General features: G+C 31.7%; 1 protein-coding gene across 1 annotated transcript; it reads right to left on the bottom strand.

The window, feature by feature from the left end:
• Positions 1-17,772: 17,772 nt before the first annotated feature.
• On the bottom strand, positions 17,773-19,108 carry LOC149241868 (homeobox-leucine zipper protein HAT1-like). Its single transcript, XM_089370688.1, has 4 exons — positions 18,925-19,108; positions 18,414-18,784; positions 18,264-18,343; positions 17,773-18,028 (listed from the first exon to the last, which is right to left on the bottom strand). Exons 1-4 carry the CDS (start codon positions 19,106-19,108, stop codon positions 17,773-17,775), a joined length of 891 nt encoding a protein of 296 aa, XP_089226814.1.
• Positions 19,109-19,869: the final 761 nt, after the last annotated feature.

Genomic DNA, 19,869 nt, shown 5'->3' with positions numbered 1-19,869 from the left:
ACTTTATGGATTTTTTAGTTTTAACATTTATTACCAATGCAATAATCATACTTATAGTAAAGGGCCATATTTAGAATTCTTATTTTTTGGCATGATCATGTGCTTATTTCCCCATAGTAACAATATATTATGTGAAGAAAGGAGAGGAATGATGACTACATCGTTAAATTTATCAAAGAATAGAATCATCCTCCACACAACCTATAACTTCTAGATATATATGCTAAAAAGAGTGGTAGATGAGAAAAAACTTTGATTGAATCCAATATTTGAACAAATATCTTCCAACTATTGCTATTTATTTTTTAACTTTACAACAATAATCTCATGTAACATTAATATTACAATTCCTTTCAAAATATTTTTTTTTTACTCTATTTCAAAAACTCATTATAAATAATACATCCATTCTTTTTACAAATTCAATAAACAAGTTATCTTTATTATTACATTATTTTTCATGATAATATTAAGTTACTTAAAATAAAGTGTTGATTTATAAATTTAATTTGATTTTAAAATATTTTGACTAGTTTACAATTTGAAAGTGAAATATACAAACCTAATTATTATAAAATATGATAAATTAAGATTAATTAATTTTTTATATACACTAAATATTATAACTAATTAAAAATATATATAATTTTTTAACTATTCAAAATGTTTAACATTTAAATGGAATGTTCTCATTCCATGATTTGTTGAATTCCTCATCAATAATTTGTTAAAGACCTCATCAATAGGCATGATAAATCATCATTAAGTCAACTTTTTATTTTATTAGCCATTGCCAAATATCAAAATCCATCCGCCATTGTCAAATATCAAAATCCATCCCATATTAGGATTATATAAAAAATAATTAAATTATAATTGAATTTCTTTATTCAAAGATTCTTTAATTTCCTCAAAATCCATCCGCCATTGTCAAATATCAAAATCCATCCCATATTAGGATTATATAAAAAATAATTAAATTATAATTGAATTTCTTTATTCAAAGATTCGTTAATTTCCTTAACAATAAGGATAATAGACCACTATTAAGTTAAATTTTTGTTACTCACCCATGTTAACATTATTAAATGTATTACCCATCACTCATTAATCATTTACTAATCCTCACTCATAAAAATAATAAAAAGAAAATCATATTTCGTTATATACATAATTTATTTTTAATATCAATAAATTTATGTCCAAATAATTTTATTGGGGTGTATTTCGTTCCGTTATAATTTAAATGATATATATTATAATTTTTTTAAATAAATTATTTATATAATTTATATGATATATAAATATTATAATTTAATTTTCTTATTATGAATTATTTTTTATTATAATTATTTTTAGAAAAATATTTATATAAATTAAATGATTGATAAATATGGAAAGAAAACAAAATATTTATTTTATAATATATTTCACATTATATAGATTTTTAAAATCTTTAAAATTAATTAAATTTAATTGTTTTTTAATTATTATATATATCTTTTATAAATTTATATATATAAATATGTAATAATATATTAAGATTATTGAGATTATCTTCACTCTAACATAGAGAGTTAACTTGTAAATGGACTCTATTAGAATATCATGGACCAATAACATGCCTTACTAATAATACATGCCCAAAATTCCATAACTCATGTTTATAGAGCACATGTTCATATGACATTTTTTAATTAATCAATTAAATTAAAAGGAAAGAAAACACATAGCTACATTTTATATAAATCTCAACTTTTCATTTTTTTCTTTACCTAGAAGAACCAACAACTAGGTCATTGCCATACTTGCACATGTTCATACAACATATTTGATTTTAATTAATCAATTTAATCAAAATTGAAAAAACCATATAACTATATTTCCTTTCGTTTATTTATTTATTTTATTAGACTGGGCTAGTCTCATACTCGCATCACCACATGCATGGGTAGGTGTCCAATCTCATACTCTCATTACCACATGGTTGGGTCTATTCCAACATTTACTAGTATAACCTCTAGGTGTGTAAGTATGCCCCTTCTAGATGCATCATTGAATGGAGTAAATAAAACATGACACCCACCCATACATAATACTTAATTTCTATAGTCATCATTATTTGAGTTTCTCCCAAAGACTTCCTTCCGTTTCTGATTATTACTAAGTACTAAGGAAATTCTAGAAATATTCTATGGAGGTTAAATCCTTGTCATCATTCAAATACTTATTGATAATTAAAGTATCAAATTCATATAAATTAAATGGTTTGTCAAGATTGACAGGAATCATCCACTATAAGCATGAAAATACTAACTACATGATACATCTCACAATTGCCAAAACTAAAAATGCATTAAGACTAACAATATTATTATTGTTGTTGTTATTAATTTAAAAAAATAAAATATAAGTTAAAAATATGTACATTTAAAAAACATGGAACAAGATTTTTAAACATGGAGATTTAGCCCCACTTTAGTATACACATTATTAATTTGTAAATATACTTTCTTACACTACCATTCACCAATACCATGGCTTATTAACACATCATGTCCAAAAAATTATAAGTCACCTGAAATGATACTTGTGCATATGACATTTTTTTTATCAAGCAATTGAATTAAAACTAAAAAAAACCTAACTACTATGGAAATAAATCTGAACATTTAGTTTGTGTATATTAATATGAATATTCTATAATATCATTTGATATTACCTCTCTACCACTCATCTAATAAATATTAGAAACTAAATTAAAATTTTAGAATCTCTATTTCAAAATAAACACTAATCTCTGATAATTATGAGTGTAATTAATAGTTTATAAATGTTATTTGAAAATAGAGAAACCTATCACTTTAGTCATTTGTATTACTTAAATATATCTTATATAATTATATTTATTGTTATTTGGGTGTACCATTGTCATTAGAATTCATATATTGCTAAAACGATTATTGTTAATGATCGAACGACAAAATGTGATGATGATTTGTGTTTTTTCTTTATTGAATGAAATATTATAATGTTAGTTTGACCTTTTTCTAATATGCATATTTAAGACGACAGTATTTTTATGGTGAGGTTCCTCCTCACAACACTATAGCAGATTCGTTAGCCTTCAAGAAATATGCCATTTCTACAATGTGATTGACCATGGACATCCAATCTATAATATTCTCCATCTGAGGTCCTTTGACTCCTATTAATTGAGCGCCAACCACATGGCAGAGTGTGACATCATAACTATGGAAAGGATGTTACGTCATAAAGCCAGTGAGCAGAGCCTTGTGGGGCTAAGCTCTTTAGCTTACGACAGGGGGACAATTCTTTAGAATACTATTCTACATATTCCGATGTGTAATGCATGGGGCCACATCAAATTCACCTCAGCCTTTATAATATCGTAGAATCATAATCGGTGATCTCACTATGTAACATTTGGTTGCAGTCCAAAAACTTGTGTTCTACGATGAGTGACGTTGCCTGATCTACATGAAGTGTAGATAATTGAAGCCCAAAATCAGAGCCCTCTCTATCAACGATTTCTAATCAAAGGTGTGACCTTGGTTCACGGCATGTCAAATAACTAATTGTAGATCGTTGATCACCTTCTGTGTTTGGGACTTGGTCGTGTGGATTTTCATGTTACTGTAGTCGAGCCCCTGTATCAAAGCCCTTCAGTCAGAGGTTATCAATCAAAGGTTCTACTTCGATGCACAATACAGTTCAACCTGTGATCGTTGATCTCCCATACACCACTCCATCACTACCACATATCTACCATGTGTCACATTCTGAAGAATGCCACGTGCCACCCTTGATTCCATTAAACTCTTTGTGACTGGGGTGGTAGCCCCAAAATCAGAGCCCTCTCTATCAATGATTTCCAATTGGAGGTGCAACCTTACTACACAACATGTCAATTCATCAATTTCCTATCACTAATCACCTTCTGCATTTGGGCCTTAGTCCTTCAACTCTTCACATGATAGTAGTCTAGCCCCTGTATCAGAGCCTTTCAATCAAAGGTTATCAATCAAAGCTTTCACTTCGATGCACAATATGGCTCAACCTTTGATCGTTCATCTCCCATACATGATGCCATCATTGCCACGTATCTACCACATGTCACCTTTTTCATAGTGCCACATGCCACCCATTTTTGGCTTGTTATGAGCCTTGAAACTATCAAACCCGCGTGCTATGTTTCAACCCTATTGGCACATCATGATGATGTCAACCTCCCTATGTCACTTGGTTCAATGAATTACTAGCTTCAACGCATCCCTTAATGCATTGAGTCGTTGTTTTCCATGTGTCTCTTACCGGAGCCAGTCTTTTTGCTGCTACACATCCCTTTGGGAGGAGGAACAAAATGCTTGAGCTCCTTTGGTTTGTAGATAGATCCTTTGTTAATTTGTTATCATCTATCCCAACACTTTAACACTAGTAGCTCATTACGGGTAGCTTCCTCCATATCATAACTCACATATTGCAACTCACAATATCAACACTTTTAAGATGTGGCCCATTCTCGGAAAGTTCCCCCTGACAATGGATTTGATGTTCTATTGAATTATTTTTCATGCCTCTCGAGGGTCCACGTATAAAAAAGGATAGAAATATCCAAAGTCAGAAGTCAAAACTTGAAAAAGCAGGGCATTTGGAGGCTAACAAGGATCACTAGATATCTTAAACAGATAATGCAATGACACCTTGAACCTGGAGGACATTCTTGTTGGTCTATTGGTTGAATGAACCTCTTTATCATAGAGTTATATCAAACTAATAACATTGCGGAAATTCCTTTTGAAATTTCTAATACATGTAGCATTGGTAGTGTATAATAATTAAAAAATATCTAAATTCCAAATCTTTGAACTATGCTATAGACCTCCAAACACTAATATGAAACCCTGATTGTTTTATCATACCAAACTTAAATGTGAAATTGCAGTTTTCCCTTATCATAGCTTTTGGAATACGACCTCCAATAAGATCCACTATCCATGCATATATCTTGCTCTCGCTATCTAATTTATTCAGTAATTACCACTGGTTAACTGACTTTGTGCATTTACTATCATTTTATTCTCCCTTGTACGAATATTGCAGGTTTTACGTCCTTGTATAGAGGTAAATTAATATGATCGATTGGCCATTTTTTTCCACAAATTTCCAAAATATTTCTTCTAGTGGCAAGGTTTCAATGCCCAAAAACTCAAATATATATTTAATCAATATGCCACATCTTTTTAATGATTGTAACTTAAATTGCTCAAATTCCATATATAGAAAACCAAATTTCTATGCTTAAACATTTCAATTTTCCTTTCCCCTTAACTTTGACTATTGGAAAAAATTTAAATTATAAATCTTTCTTCTTCCATTTGGCTCCAAGTATGCCAATCCTATGAACAATCACACTCGTTGTTTTAGTTTTTCTTCTCTTCCAATGTTGACAGCATTTTATGGGCTTTGACCTTTGAGGAAACCTCCTTTCCTTATCATCATGGAAGCTACCTTGACAACGAATTCCATGACTTTGTTGCTCGCTAACTCTAAAGCGATCCAACCATCACTCCAAGTCGTTGAACTCGACCTTCTTTCTTCCACAAAGAGATCCTCCCAATGCTAGTGCATATCCCTATCCAGCGTACCTCTCAAGATAGAACTTTGCTTCTGGCCACTTACAATCGCCATGTCGTCTCTAGTGCCCTCTAGTTGGCCTTGATTATATTTCACAAATAAGTCAGTTGAACTTTTTTACACAACTATGCATATGTTACTTCTTCACCATATTCTTCATGTTTTTTTATTCCTTCCCTCACTCCACCACTATCACTTTGACTAATACAGTGTTTCTTTTCTCTTTCTTTTCTTCTTTTAAGGACTCTGCAAATTATTGAACTAGAAGTTATCAAATAGCATGAAACTTTGATTGGGACCTGAACATTCTTCGAATTTCACAAATGTCATCATACGAACCTGGTTCTTCAATTCCACATGCCCTCGCCTCATCTATTGCTTCTTAGACAAAGGATTGTGCATCATCATCAACTCAATTGTCCTTTATTCCACCTACTACCATTCCATTCATGGCGTTAAGCCCCTATCGTAAGCAATGGTCAATCCAATGTATGGTGCTTGGAAAAAAATTCGCTCGCTCCTACAATAATGATCAAGGTTTCGGAAAGGTCTTTGGATTTGTTGTAATTGATTATGCTAATGATACAATCCATCTCTCTGCCCTTGGTGATATGGAAAATTCCTTACATGACCTTGTCCAAATTGGGAAGCTTTTCATGGTTTTAAATGGCACTTTTAAACTAACAAACACAAATTACAACAATCTAGATAGAAAATGGGAAGTCTCGCTCTCTAGAACTTGTACTATTGAACCTTCCTTAGATGATGTTCTGACAATTCCTTTCAACCATTTCCATTTTAAATATATACATGAAATCATATTTGCAATCCTCAACTCAATTATCGATATCATTGTCATTTTTAGGTTCACTTCTCCAACTTCCACCATTCGTTGAAGATATGGCTCTCAAACACCTAGCAAAACTCTCATCTTGGAAGGCATCATGTATGTCTATAGTATCGAAATCACCTTATGGAAGGAGAATTGCAACACCTTGGGCAAGAAACTCATTGAACTTACCTCTTTTGGTGCTTCAACTGTGCTTGAAATCATGGTTTCATCAAAGAGACTTCCTGGCCTCTTCAACATCGTTCAGTAGAAAATGCTCGTGGCCTTCCATGCGGGACCAACCACAACATACAAATTTCAACCTCATAGACTCGCATCCCGCCAGAAAACCAACATGGTTCTCTGTTTGTGGAACCATCACCTCTATTAACATGTAATATTTCTACTTCCTTGCATGCCCTTTCTCATATGATGGCATGCAATGCATGAAAAGAGTTCTCAACCACTAAAATGAAATGTGGGACTACACAAAATGTGGTGGGGCCTTCCTGGAATGTGACTATTGGTATGTGCTGAAATTTGAAATGCATAACCACACAGGCATACTAGAAAATGTCATCAAACTTGATAATGTTGCAACTAAACTCATGGACATCAAAGAAAAAGGATTGTTCATACTCTCTAGTTATTATTGTGCTATCCACAAGATTTTTACAAGGTTTCAAGTGGAAACAAATAAATAATAAACATAAAAGGAAAATTTAGAGACCTTTCCATTCATAAGTGATTCCATGATGCTTTTCAGAGGAAATTCTAGGTTTACCCCCTAATAAAGACATAGATTTCTCCATCCATTTATTATGAGGTGCAACCCCCTTGTCTATATCTCCTTACTGAATGAGCATACCAAAGTTGGTAGAACTAAAAATGTAGTTACATGAACTATTAGACAAAGGTTACATTAGGCCGAATGTCTCACCATGCAGGGGCCTTGTACTATTTTTCAAGAAAAAGGATGGCACATTTATAATTTGCATCGATTATCATCAATTAAATAAGCTAATTGCCAAGAATAAATAGTCGTTACTCTGAAGTGATGGGAGCAACTAGATTTTAAAATATTGATTTAAGGAACGACTATCATAAACTCTGGATAAAAGATAAATATATTCATAAGACAACTTTTAGAACCGGATACAGTCACTATGAGTTCGTAGTGTTACCCTTTGGTCTCAATAATGCACTAGCAACCTTCATGTGTTTAATGAACAATATACTCCAAAAATTTCTTGATAGGTTTTTGCTAGTATTCATAGATGACATTTTAGTGCATTCGAAAAATGAAGAGGAACACAAAGAACATCGGAAATTGGTGTTACAAACTTTAACAGGACATTACATATATGAAAAACATAGCAAATGTGAGTTTTACAAATACATAATATAGTATTTAGGTCAATACATTTCCTCTTGATCCTATAAAGATTAGGGCTATTATGAACTAACCCATACCTAATGATATCTGAGTAGTTTGCTCATTTATGGGGATCAAAAGATATTATCAGAGATTCATAAAGGGATTTTGACAAGTTAAAACAATTTCTGGCACTAGCTCCTATATTAAAAGTTGTAGACCCAAACAAGGAATTCATTGTTTGCACTGATGCATGTTTGGAAGTCCTTCGGGGAGTGTTGATGCCAGAAAATGCATTAGTATTCTATGACTCTAGGAAGTTGAAACCACACAAAAGGAATTATGTTGTGTATCATCTAAGCTAGCAGTAGTGATAGATGCTCTAGAACTATAGAGACAATATTTGTTAGGATGCAAATTTGCCTTGGTAATGAATCACATCAGCCTAAATTATTTTTCCATCCAACCTTATATAAATTCTAGATAAGGAAGGTGGCTATCTTTACTCGATGAGTTTGAATGCCATATTAAACACATAAAAGGAAAAGAAAACAAAATAGTTGATTATTTAAGTAGAAACACTCATGCTTTAGTGGAAGTATCAGTTAATAGTATCCGTACATATTTTGTGAAAAAAAATTAAAATTTCTATGATAAGATATCATAAATATCTAGAAATTCAACAAAAATTACAAAAAATGGAAGTCTGAGCATATCTTGAAAATTCGGAAAAATTGCTAACCTACTAAAATAGATTGAATATTGGAAATATGAGTGTCATAAAATAAATGATATTGGATGAATATCACAAGAAACCATATGAACGCCATCCTGGATACCAAAATATCATAACAACACTAAGGAAAAATTATTTCAGCTAGGGATGCAGAAGGAGGTGGAAAAATACTTAGAAAAATGTATAGAATGTCAATAAGTAAAGGTGGGACATCAACACCCTACTAGATTACTAAACCCACTGCACATTCCCAAATGGAAGTGGGAAGTGATTTCATTGGATGTTATTATAGGATTACCAAGGACAAAGATAACATGAGTCCATCATGGTGGTAGTGGACACTTTCGCTAAAGCAACATATTTTATATTAGCACAGTCTACTTCTAGAACTGAACATATTGCTAAATATTCATGAAGGAAATTTTTTGACTGCATGGAGTACCAAAGATGGTAGTGTCAGACATAGATCTTAAATTTACCTCCAAGTTTGGGAAAGATTCTTTTGGGTTCATGGGAACTTAATTAGATTTTGACTTTGCAAATCATCCTCAAATAGATGGAAAGACAGAAAGGACTAATAAGATCTTGGAAGATATGTTGTGAATGTACGTCATTGATAGGCCTACTAAGTAGGAGGATTTTATTTATTTAGAATAATTTACATATAGCAATAGCTATCAAATTCAATAAAAATGAGTCCTTTTGAAGCTTTATATGGCACAAAATGTCATACACTACTTAGTTGGAGTCAATCGAAAGATCGATTGATATTAGGACTATATGCTTTGAAGGCAATAGAACATGTGGTACAAGAAGATTAGACAAAACATCAAAGCTGCACAACACATGCAAAAAGGGTATGTAGATAAGAAAAGAACTCATAAAGAATTTAATATTGGAGACCATTATTAATTAAGACTAAAATCAAGAAAAAGTACCTTAAGAACTACGGTCTCTGAAAAATTGGCTCGATGTTTCTTATGGCCTTTTGAAATCTTGGACAAAATTGGTCCAATAGCATATCAACTGGCTTTTCCTAGCCATATTAAAGTTCACAATGTCTTTCATGTGTCTTTATTAAAGAAATATGTTCATGATGATTCTCTCGGTATTGATTGGAATCTGATACACGTGGAAACTAAAGGAGATTTCCTACTAGAGCCACTATACATTAGATCAGAAAGAAATGTTTTTCTCGAACAGAGTCATCACTCAGGTTAAAGTGCAGTGGAGGCACTTTACACCCGAGGAGGCTACTTGGGAGTGGGAGGAAACGATGAAAGAAACTTATCCAACATGGTTCAAGAATGAAGAAAATGAACAATAAATATCAACGATAGATTTAATTTATAAATAGGGGAAGATGTAATACCCATTTGTTTTTATGTGAATGATTGAATTAATTTTAGGTGTCATGGCTAGAAAGCCATGGTAAAATCGACTTAAAATTAATAATAAAGTATGATGATGTATTAAATAAATTTTATTAATGAAAAGGAAAACTATAAATTACTTGGGAAAGAAACAATTGAATTAAAGAGATTATTGCCAAGATCTGGAAACCAATGCTGATAGATAATATCAATACAACATTCCCTTAAGTCTTTCCTAAAAATCCCTAGGGGTTGATTAATAAGATTTAATATGATTGGAGAGAAAATCTATTAAATAACTCGTTGTAGAGAGTAACAATGAGTAAGGGTGAATAAAGCACTGCAAGAGAAAAATGTGGGCTTTAAAGAAAAAGGAGAACATACTTTTTTCTTTCCTTTATTTTTTTAAGAGAAAACCTAAGCTACTTTGGTGGCAGACCCTGGAAAGAAGGACACCACTAAGGAAAGATCTTCTAGGGAAGTAAGGAATACAATCACTTATCTAGAATGACAAAGGGGGTTGATTCCTTTCAGAACAGATCTCTGCTACAGGGGAATTGGAGGATTAGTTCATGGTTGGGAGGAAGGTGTTTTGACCAAGAGCAGTTTTGGGTAAAAATCCGGTTAGAATTTCTATAGAGTTATTAATTGATGATTTGCTGAAAATTGTTGAGATTTAGTTTATTTTCGAAGAATGCAATAGGAATTATATTGTGAGTAACTGCTTCAGAATATTGATAATATTTATCATATGGGTTACTGAAATTATTGAATATGGGCAGAGGGAAGTAGCTATATAATTATGGGAAATTGTATGTATATAGAAAATTAATATTTTCTGTAAAAAATTATGAGTACATGATTGATTGGGAGTGCTTACACAAGAATTATTATTTTAAAGAATATTATTTTCATATTAGAATTTTCATGAATTTCCATTAAGTTCTACTCAATTTTTGGATGCTTTGTACACACACATCAAATTGGGGATATAGCCCGGTTCACCTAATTTTCCTCTCTGGGAACAATATTAGTTAACAAACGAATGGAGAAATTACTCAAATCATGCCTAATTATAAGTGAAGTAATAACTTAGGAGTTATACAAAACATCCTTCAATTTTGAATTTATGATCAAAGGATTCTCTTTGGCTATTTGTTCATTCACTACTATACGTTTAGACTATAAAAAAAATGAAAAGAAAAATATAAAAACTCCAGAGGAAAATCACAGCTTTAAATAAATTATATATAGTGGCTAACTCAATCCTTGCCTTCAAGTTACAAGGTGATCTAAATCCTTATAGATTTTGTTTAGAATCCTTAATTCTCTACAACTTGAAGGTTACTCCTGGTAACATTGCTAGTAGACTTGTCTCTGATGCTCACTTGAGAAGAGGAATTTTCCTAAGTTAACCGTAGCAGTACACCCAATGGAACCAAGCTAGTAATATCGAGTGATAGAAAGTAGAGGAAGACATGTATTAATAAAACATATTGCTTAACATAAAAAAATAATAAACTAGATAAATAATTCGACGAGAAAGATATATTTGAAAGAAATGGAAGAGGAGTAATTTCTTGCAAGCATCTGAGAGAGATCAAGAGGGCTGGGAAAACGTTTTGATACTAATTCATATGGGTTACTGTTGAATTATTTCCTCCATAGGGAGAAAGCAATGATATAAGGGTCTGATCCATGCAAGTGATTTTATTTGATATAGTGTTAACATCAACCCCATACGAGGTAATGAAGGGTAATAATATACAATCAAAATCATGAAAGCCTCGGTACAAATTGACGGAGCTAAAAACTAGTGAAACTACACTGCCTAGTTGAAGAGTTTCATAAAAGAATACTTAAAAAAAAAAATCCTTTAATTTATTATCGAATATAGTTGTCTGGAAACCAAAATGAACATTTCCTTAATCAATATAATCAAATGGAGCTGTGGGATTTACTATTTGTACATGCATACATGGACAATATGAAAATGATAGCTTTCATCATTGTAGCCGTAAACATTACTTCTAGATTCAATTTAGAAATTATAGAATTTTCACCATAACCCATCACTAGAAATGTTATCCAAACAAAACTAGATATAGAGAAAGAACAATGAAATCACATGAAAAGAATATAAAGACATTAATATTTCATAATACATAAATTGAGGATTCAAACTCATTGAAATTAGTAACGAAAACTGAGAGCACGTCTCTTAAAATATTATCACCCCAGACATTCCAGTGAAAGTATAGGTGTTGTCTAGACAAAGGTGTAAATTCCCTCTTAAATATCTACATACAGGAAGAGGATAAAACTTAACCCCATAACAAATAAGGGTTTCACCTCATAATTATGTGCTTAGACCGAAAAGAACCAAAGGGAAACAAGAATGATCTTGGTAGAGAAGAAACTACATTGTAAAGGAGAGAAAGCACCATTGTCCCTAATACGCATGAAACACTCCATTGAGAAGAAAAGGGTGATGTGAAATAATTGACTTGACATGACTGGGAGTAGTCAGCAAATGAACAACAACATTTGAACCCATGTTGGGACCATATAGATGAAAAACCCTTAAGTAAGAAGGGGTTGGAGGTACCTGTAGAAAAAGAATTGAGGGATTGGTGTTAACCCTATTGGAGAAAAATGATACAATAAATATGTAGAAAATGGGAAACAAAACCCTTCTAAAAAAGTTTGATTACATGATGAAGGATAGTCTCCTGTCGTGACCTAGTATTGTCCTGAAATGTGCAGCATAGGATGGAAAAAAATGAAAAGGGTTACCTCGAATAAAATAACTTTATATAACATCGAAGGAAAACTACAATAAATTTCATATTTAAACTAAAAATAATACACTTACTTAAAGGAGAGCACCGATACCCTATTGATCCAACACTAGGAAGCACACCCAGAAGGGTTTCCCTGTTCGTGCATAATGATACTTAGTGGTATATTTGTCAAATTTATAAAAGACTATATATTGTACAAGTAACCTAAAAAAAAAACTTAATAAATCACTGCGAGGATATTTATTAGCTGAATGAGGAATAAAATGAACAACTTACAAAGTTAAAACTGGAAGGAAAATTTAATCCAATCCTGGCTGAATTAGGGAAATGATAGTGAAGGCTCATTCGTGTTCAGGCTTGGACATCAACATGGAGAAAACAAAAACTACTGAGATTTTTACAAAGAAAGCAAACCGGGGCATTTAAATAAGTTTGAAACCGATCTTATTTAAAAAGTTTACCTGATTCAATGGGCACTTGAGGTGTCAAAGCTCTATGGGATGTCTTAATACCTTGACAAAAAACACAGTTGTGAGTCTCTCCTTCTTCATCATGACGTTGTTACGGGAGCCAACACACAGAGTGAGATAGGAAGGTTCTCGAATGAGGCATGTTACAAACCATATCACTAGGGTGAGAGAAGAAGAAACCATAGTATCTGTCAAATGAGAGGACATCAAATCCAACTGTTGCAAGTTGGAGATTATCATAGGCCATGTGAAAATCACATGGGATTTTCCTAGATGACAAAGAACATTCGACGTGAGAATCCAGTCCAATATACGACATTACAGTAGAAAGATAGGTAAATTGAATTAAAGTTAAGTGATAATCTAGAAAGGGGGGGGGTTACCTTTGTTTATATGACCATACTCTTCCCAAATATAGAGTTATAAACAACAAGGTTAAAGTTACAACACACATCCAATTAATAAGGAGTTATAATAACATTCACACCTCACTATGCATATCCTAGACATTGGCCTTAACATTAGGAAATGGAGTCATTCAACGAATTCATAAAGGACACGACACATCAACAACCTACAGACCTTCTTCACCATATGCCTAGGCTGTCACATAATAACCAAATGGATGAAAAATTGTTAACACATGACGTTCTCATAAACTAAGGTAATGATTAATGTTACCATGGAAAATAAACCAACAAGTATGAATTGAATAAACATTATAAGGGAATGTGGGAAAATTAATTATAGAAAAAAATAGAAAAAAGAACTTTATGCACATGGAAGAATTTTACAAATAAAAGTCATGAATTTCATAAATGATGTCATGAATTATTAGAAAATATAAATGAGGTAGCCATTATTGTTGTAGTGGAGAAAGAGAAATATTGCGTTGATGAAAGAGTATAGTATTTTTTCATGGTGTAAATTTTGTTGTTTAAGTTGCATAAATTTTGATGTATGTTATAAAAATTATCTCCTAAATATCTTGGAAACTATTAATAGTATTTAATTCTTATAACTAATAAATGGCTTATTCAAATAATTTTAATTAAAATATTATTTTTTCCTTATTGTGTTTCGAGACTCGTTCTACAAGGAGATGTGTAATTCCTTTGGTGCTCAATTTTGAGTTAACACATGTCTCTTTAAAGAAAAATGAAATATGTTATAAATGAAAACACAATATATGCTATTATAAAAAGCAAAAGATGAATAAACATATTTTTCTAGTTTTAATTAAATCATTATAAAACCATATAACTTTTTTTTTTAGGTAGCTAAGAACCCACAGGGGATGTGAACCCTATAACAGTGCACTTATTCACCGTCAATCCAAAGCCCCATGGGCTGTAAAACCATATAACTTAGCATCAAGGAGATTTGGTAAAAAAATTTATCTCACATTCAACTATTAAAAAGAACATGTAATTGAAACTAAAAAAGAAAAATAATTACTTTGTAATAATAAAATAAGAAGATTGAGTAACTCATTCAATTCTTAAATTAGAATTAATATTTCACATTTCAAAAATATGAATAATAAAACGTACAATATAAATCATAAATAAAATTTTTAAATATGTAAGATTAATTAATATTAATCTATATTTAATTTTAATTTTATTCTTGTGGTTTACTGTATCAAATATGGATACTAGCTACATCAATGGAAATCCCACGTATTTCCCTCTTGTGTCAATCTTGGTGGGACTAGAATAGTGAGTCGATGAAAACTACTCTTTTGTACCACCCGTGTCCCACTCTTGTTAATCCCAATCGAATTGGAAGGTAAGTGAGAAGTATAAGAGCTACTCCTCCCTACTAGCCATGTTACACTCACATGACAAGTATATATATATGTAATTCAAAATATTCTATTAATTCAAGAAAAAGTTACTTTGGGAGGAACATAGTTTCCAAACACTGTTGGCATCATTCCTACTAAACTTATTGGCCATATGGTAATGGCGAAAATACACTAACAATAAAAGGATAATGCTTGAGGACCATATACGACTTGCCGAAAATGACCAAAACTACTAAAGTATAAAAACACAACCCACACACAATATTTAACATCCATATTACCTAAAGTCGGGTCATCCAAGCAATTTCCACATAGCTCAAGTAAGGTTTCATGTACATGTTCCTCAATATGTGCCATTCTCCCTTCAAGATTATCAAGTGCTCTTTAAGCGCCTTGTGACCTCTCAAGGGAGACAAACAAATATATCAGATGCCAATAATTACACAGAAGTTCATTAATAAATCCAATGATCGCATTGTGATCATCCTAGCATTCCTTAGCCAATGACAACAAATATCTATAAAAGTGAGGCTCATAAATAAAATATCTCAATTCCAATGCTAAGTGAATATTCCAATGTCAATAATGTATACATTATATATGGTGAAAATAAAAATCATGTATATGTCTCATGTGGTGAATATAAATATATAGATATAAACTACATGAAATGTGTTAGCAATAAGATCCGTGGCCTAGATATATAAAAAAATTGAAAAAAAATATGTCATGTCCATTCGTATCTCAACATGACAATAACCCCAGACTTAAGGGTAAGGATCTTATTGTTAATACATTTCATGTAGTTTTACTATTCTACACTATGACCATCTAGTTTTATCAATTTTGTTTGGAAATCCAACAAAGATTTCTTAGAATTAGAATTACAAGTATAAGCTCTCTAATCTACACAATCCAAGTAACCTTGATGTTTTTAAGGTTTGAGTCTAATATTTATATATTAAAAAATGCAATATATAAAATTAGGACATATCCATGTTAACCATTAATATATCAAAAACCTAAATGCATCAAATATTTTATGGTTCATTTTTTTTTTTCAATTTTTCCACTCTAAAAAAAGTTTACCTTTTCAATTCCATAATTAAGATAAATTTATACTAGTAATTATATCATTCAAATATTATAAATAAACTATATCTTTTTTAGAATTTATTAATTACTAATAATATAAATAATAAGTAATTACATACATCATAAATATTTCTCTTATCATATATAAAATAAATAAAATTACAATTTCTTTATATTATTTATTTTTATATTATTTATTATCATATATAAAATAAATAAAATTACAATTTCTTTTATATTATTTATTTTTATATTATTTATTTTCCCAACAGAAAAAAAACTATTCATTGCTTGTGCAAGTCATTCAATGAGATTTTCAACGTAAACCTCCCAACCTTCTTATGCTCACCTTTCTTATGACCATAGAAGTTGGTTTACGACCATAGTCTCCAAATCTTCTTATGCTTAGCTTTTCTGTGACCATAGCATAAGCATTATGATTCCTGTGGTAACATATTTTATTACAAGCATTATGCTTTTATGAAATATATTGATTTTAGGCATAGATGCTATAATTGATGTGGAGACGTTTTGATGAAATGTATTTATATGGGTTATTTCCATTCAAATTTTTTAAAATTTGTGACTCAGATTTTTTATGTTTTTGATGATATTGACCAACAATCATATAATGTTAAAATGTTCACGTAAAATAAGTTGTGGTTATTCATCTTGTAACACTGATGATTTTGAGCACCGATGATTACACAACAAACTCTGTTCGACAAATAGCATGCGCACCGATGATATTGAGCACCGATCATTGCATTGCACAGTCTTCGACAAAACCGTGTGCACGAAGCATTGGCTTTACATTGAAATCTGATGAATATCAGAAAACACTTTATAGGAAATAACTAGTTTTATTTTATTATTTCGAGAGATGTGAAAGGAATTTTTAGTTGATTTTTTATATTTAAAATGTAAAAAAATATATTTTAACTATATATTAAATTTGATTAATCTAAATATTTTTGAATTTTATAATGTTTTAAAATAATAATAATAATAATAAATTGAAATTTATTTTTATATATTTTTTAAAATAACAATAAATTTATTTTTATTTTTATATATTTGTTAAAACCATTTTATAATAAATATATTCCGATAACACTTTTTCTACTGTTCATGTTATCAAATCCGCATCAATGCATCTATTATTAAACTAATTAATCAGTATGGTTGTTAGAGAGAACGACTATTTTTACTATCAAATGAGAAGTTATATGCTCTATTTTACTAAAAATAATAATAATTTAAAGTAATTATTTAACATTTTTAGATCGCCAACGATAAGCTGAAACAGAATACATAAAAACAAGAAGTAACGGAAAGAGATAGGATCATATAAACATTTTTTATTTTATAAAAGAATAATAAGAGAATGTTTATTTGATAGGCTCATAATAAATTAAGAGGCAGTTAACAATTGAATAAATTAACAAAGACTTGATAGCTTTCATCAACCAAAATACAATTAAAAAACCAAAATATAAAGTAAATAGAGAAACACAAAAAAGTTTCACAAACTGAACTTTTTAAAAAAACACAAAAAATTTTAACAATGTAAACGATGTCCAGTCCTTCATTGAAAGCAACTCTCATGATTACTGGACCATTCATGGTCGGAAAGCGCTTCCTAAAAATATAGACCGAGATTTCGCCAAATCCAAGTCGCTGCTATTGTTAGCTACTGAAACTCTTTCACAGGAGGGGCACATCCTAAGGGTTGACGCGGGCCTCAGAGGTGGCGATGACGTTTGGAGAGCTTTCAGCTTTTCCAGCTCCATGTGAAGTTTTCTGTTCTCCTCTGCAAGTGCCTCATTATATCTCTTCATAACCTCGCAGTCCACTTCGATTTGCTTCAGCTTTGTCCTATAAACAAGTTCATAACATCTTAATTAACCTATAACAGAAATCGATTGTCAACACAATAGGATCCATCGGATCAAAAATTTTCCCAATAATAAAATTGATGGAATTTCAAGTTCCAAGTCACTCTTCAAGATTACAGGACAAATTATGTACGTGTGGATTCCAAAGAGATAATTTGCAATATTATAACGTCTACATGCAAAATACGATGAATGAATAAAGGACACTAGCTAACCTTGCTCGTCTGTTCTGGAACCACACTTCAACTTGTCGAGGACTGAGATTCAACTGTAACGCCAACTCTTGCTTTTGCTTCTGCGGAAGAAGAAGAAGTTACAACAGACGAAACACAAATGATAAATAAATGAAGTTAATAGAAACTTACAGGTTCAGGTGCCCTGTTCTTTTTGAAGCTTTCCTCCAGAAGAGCACACTGCTCTCTGGACAGTCTAAGCTTCTTCCTAGAAGAGCCCTCTTCTTCCACATCGTTGAGTACCCTCGACCAAACTCTGTCATTCTCCAACTCCTCGCCATAGCCCCGTTTTCGCTTGATCTCGGTATACCCGTTCTCGGTGTTGGTGGCGTTGGAATCCACGGTGCTGCTGTTGGACGACGACACATTGATGGCCCCTGCATCTTCGTTGTAAAAATAGGACGCTGGGAATTTGTTGGCATCAGATCTCCATCTCACAGCTACCGGACGGATCAGAACCTTCGCTTCTCCCGCTGATCCCTCGCCACCAACACCAATGGATTCTGCACATTACGATTATCCTTATTGTTATTCAAAAACACCATTAAAACAACAGACATATCAATCAAAACACCATTAAAATAAAATTCGATCTGTTCTTAAAGATTAGTTTTAATATGTGTTAAAGAGAGCAAGAACATACCAATCGATGGTGAGGTTTTCTCCCAGGGCAGAGTGCCGCAGTCCGAGTCAGGAGCTGAGGGAAACAGATGTAACTTCAGCGGAGGCCCACTCACATTTCTTTGCGAAACGTACATCTCATCAGTGATTGTGCCATCACCTATACCCAAACCTAAAGAAAGGCTTGCACTGCAATCCTGATCCATACCCCTTTCTTTTGGCTAATGTTTCGATAGAGTGAGAATGATGGATGAAGGTGTAAAATAGAAAGGGGATATATAGGAGGAGAGAATGGCGATAGATCCAGAGTCCAGCCTGACCCCTCAATCTTTAACAATAATTATAATAATTATAATTGACTGTTAAAACGATAAAAGGTTCACCGTCAAACACAATGTCGTTGGTCCTTCACAATTTATGGTGTTGACAGCCTAACATCGCATCTCTTTGACCCGTTTAGTTGGCCAACGAAGAGAGGGTATACATTATTATTATTTGGAAAAAACGCGTGGCTGTGGCAAATCGTCTAGCGACAACAAAGTTTATATCACATCATTTTTCGAATTTTTCACAACTTCTCCAATTTCCCACACCAACATTTATGAAGTTCACGAGGTGAGATAATAATGTAGATTTAAATTAAATATCCAATTTTTGAAACAAAGGAATTTCTTGTTCAAAATGGTGGAAGATCCCATAAATTTATTCAATAAAATAAACTTTACTTTTAAAATATATAGTAATATTATAAAATTTAATATTTTATTAATTTATATTTTTTAAACTATTTAAAGAGTTCAGACCTAAGGAAACATGTTAACTGCCTAAGACCTAGAGGTATCCGGCTGGAGTGAAAGTTTACCCCTTACCAATCACCACCGGATTATTAGTTTTCCTTCCATAAAGGTGATGAGTCAACCTTTAGTGCTAGTTTCACTTATATAGGTTTTCCCACCCTCTATTAAAA

The sequence above is a fragment of the Pinus tabuliformis genome, chromosome 8 (genome assembly GCF_031772625.1).
Source record: "Pinus tabuliformis cultivar Carrire ecotype Pingquan chromosome 8, CPIR1, whole genome shotgun sequence".
NCBI lineage: Eukaryota > Viridiplantae > Streptophyta > Pinopsida > Pinales > Pinaceae > Pinus > Pinus tabuliformis.
This window is presented reverse-complemented; position numbering and strand designations above follow the sequence as displayed.

What these genes read in the sequence shown, in the direction of transcription:
- LOC149241868 (XM_089370688.1), bottom strand. Translation starts at nt 19,108, where the DNA reads ATGGATCAGGATTGCAGTGCAAGCCTTTCTTTAGGTTTGGGTATAGGT. An exon ending in GAAAACCTCACCATCGATTG is followed by an intron (nt 18,785 to 18,924) that starts GTATGTTCTTGC and finishes CGTAATGTGCAG; the next exon opens with AATCCATTGGTGTTGGTGGC. An exon ending in AGAACAGGGCACCTGAACCT is followed by an intron (nt 18,344 to 18,413) that starts GTAAGTTTCTAT and finishes CTTCTTCCGCAG; the next exon opens with AAGCAAAAGCAAGAGTTGGC.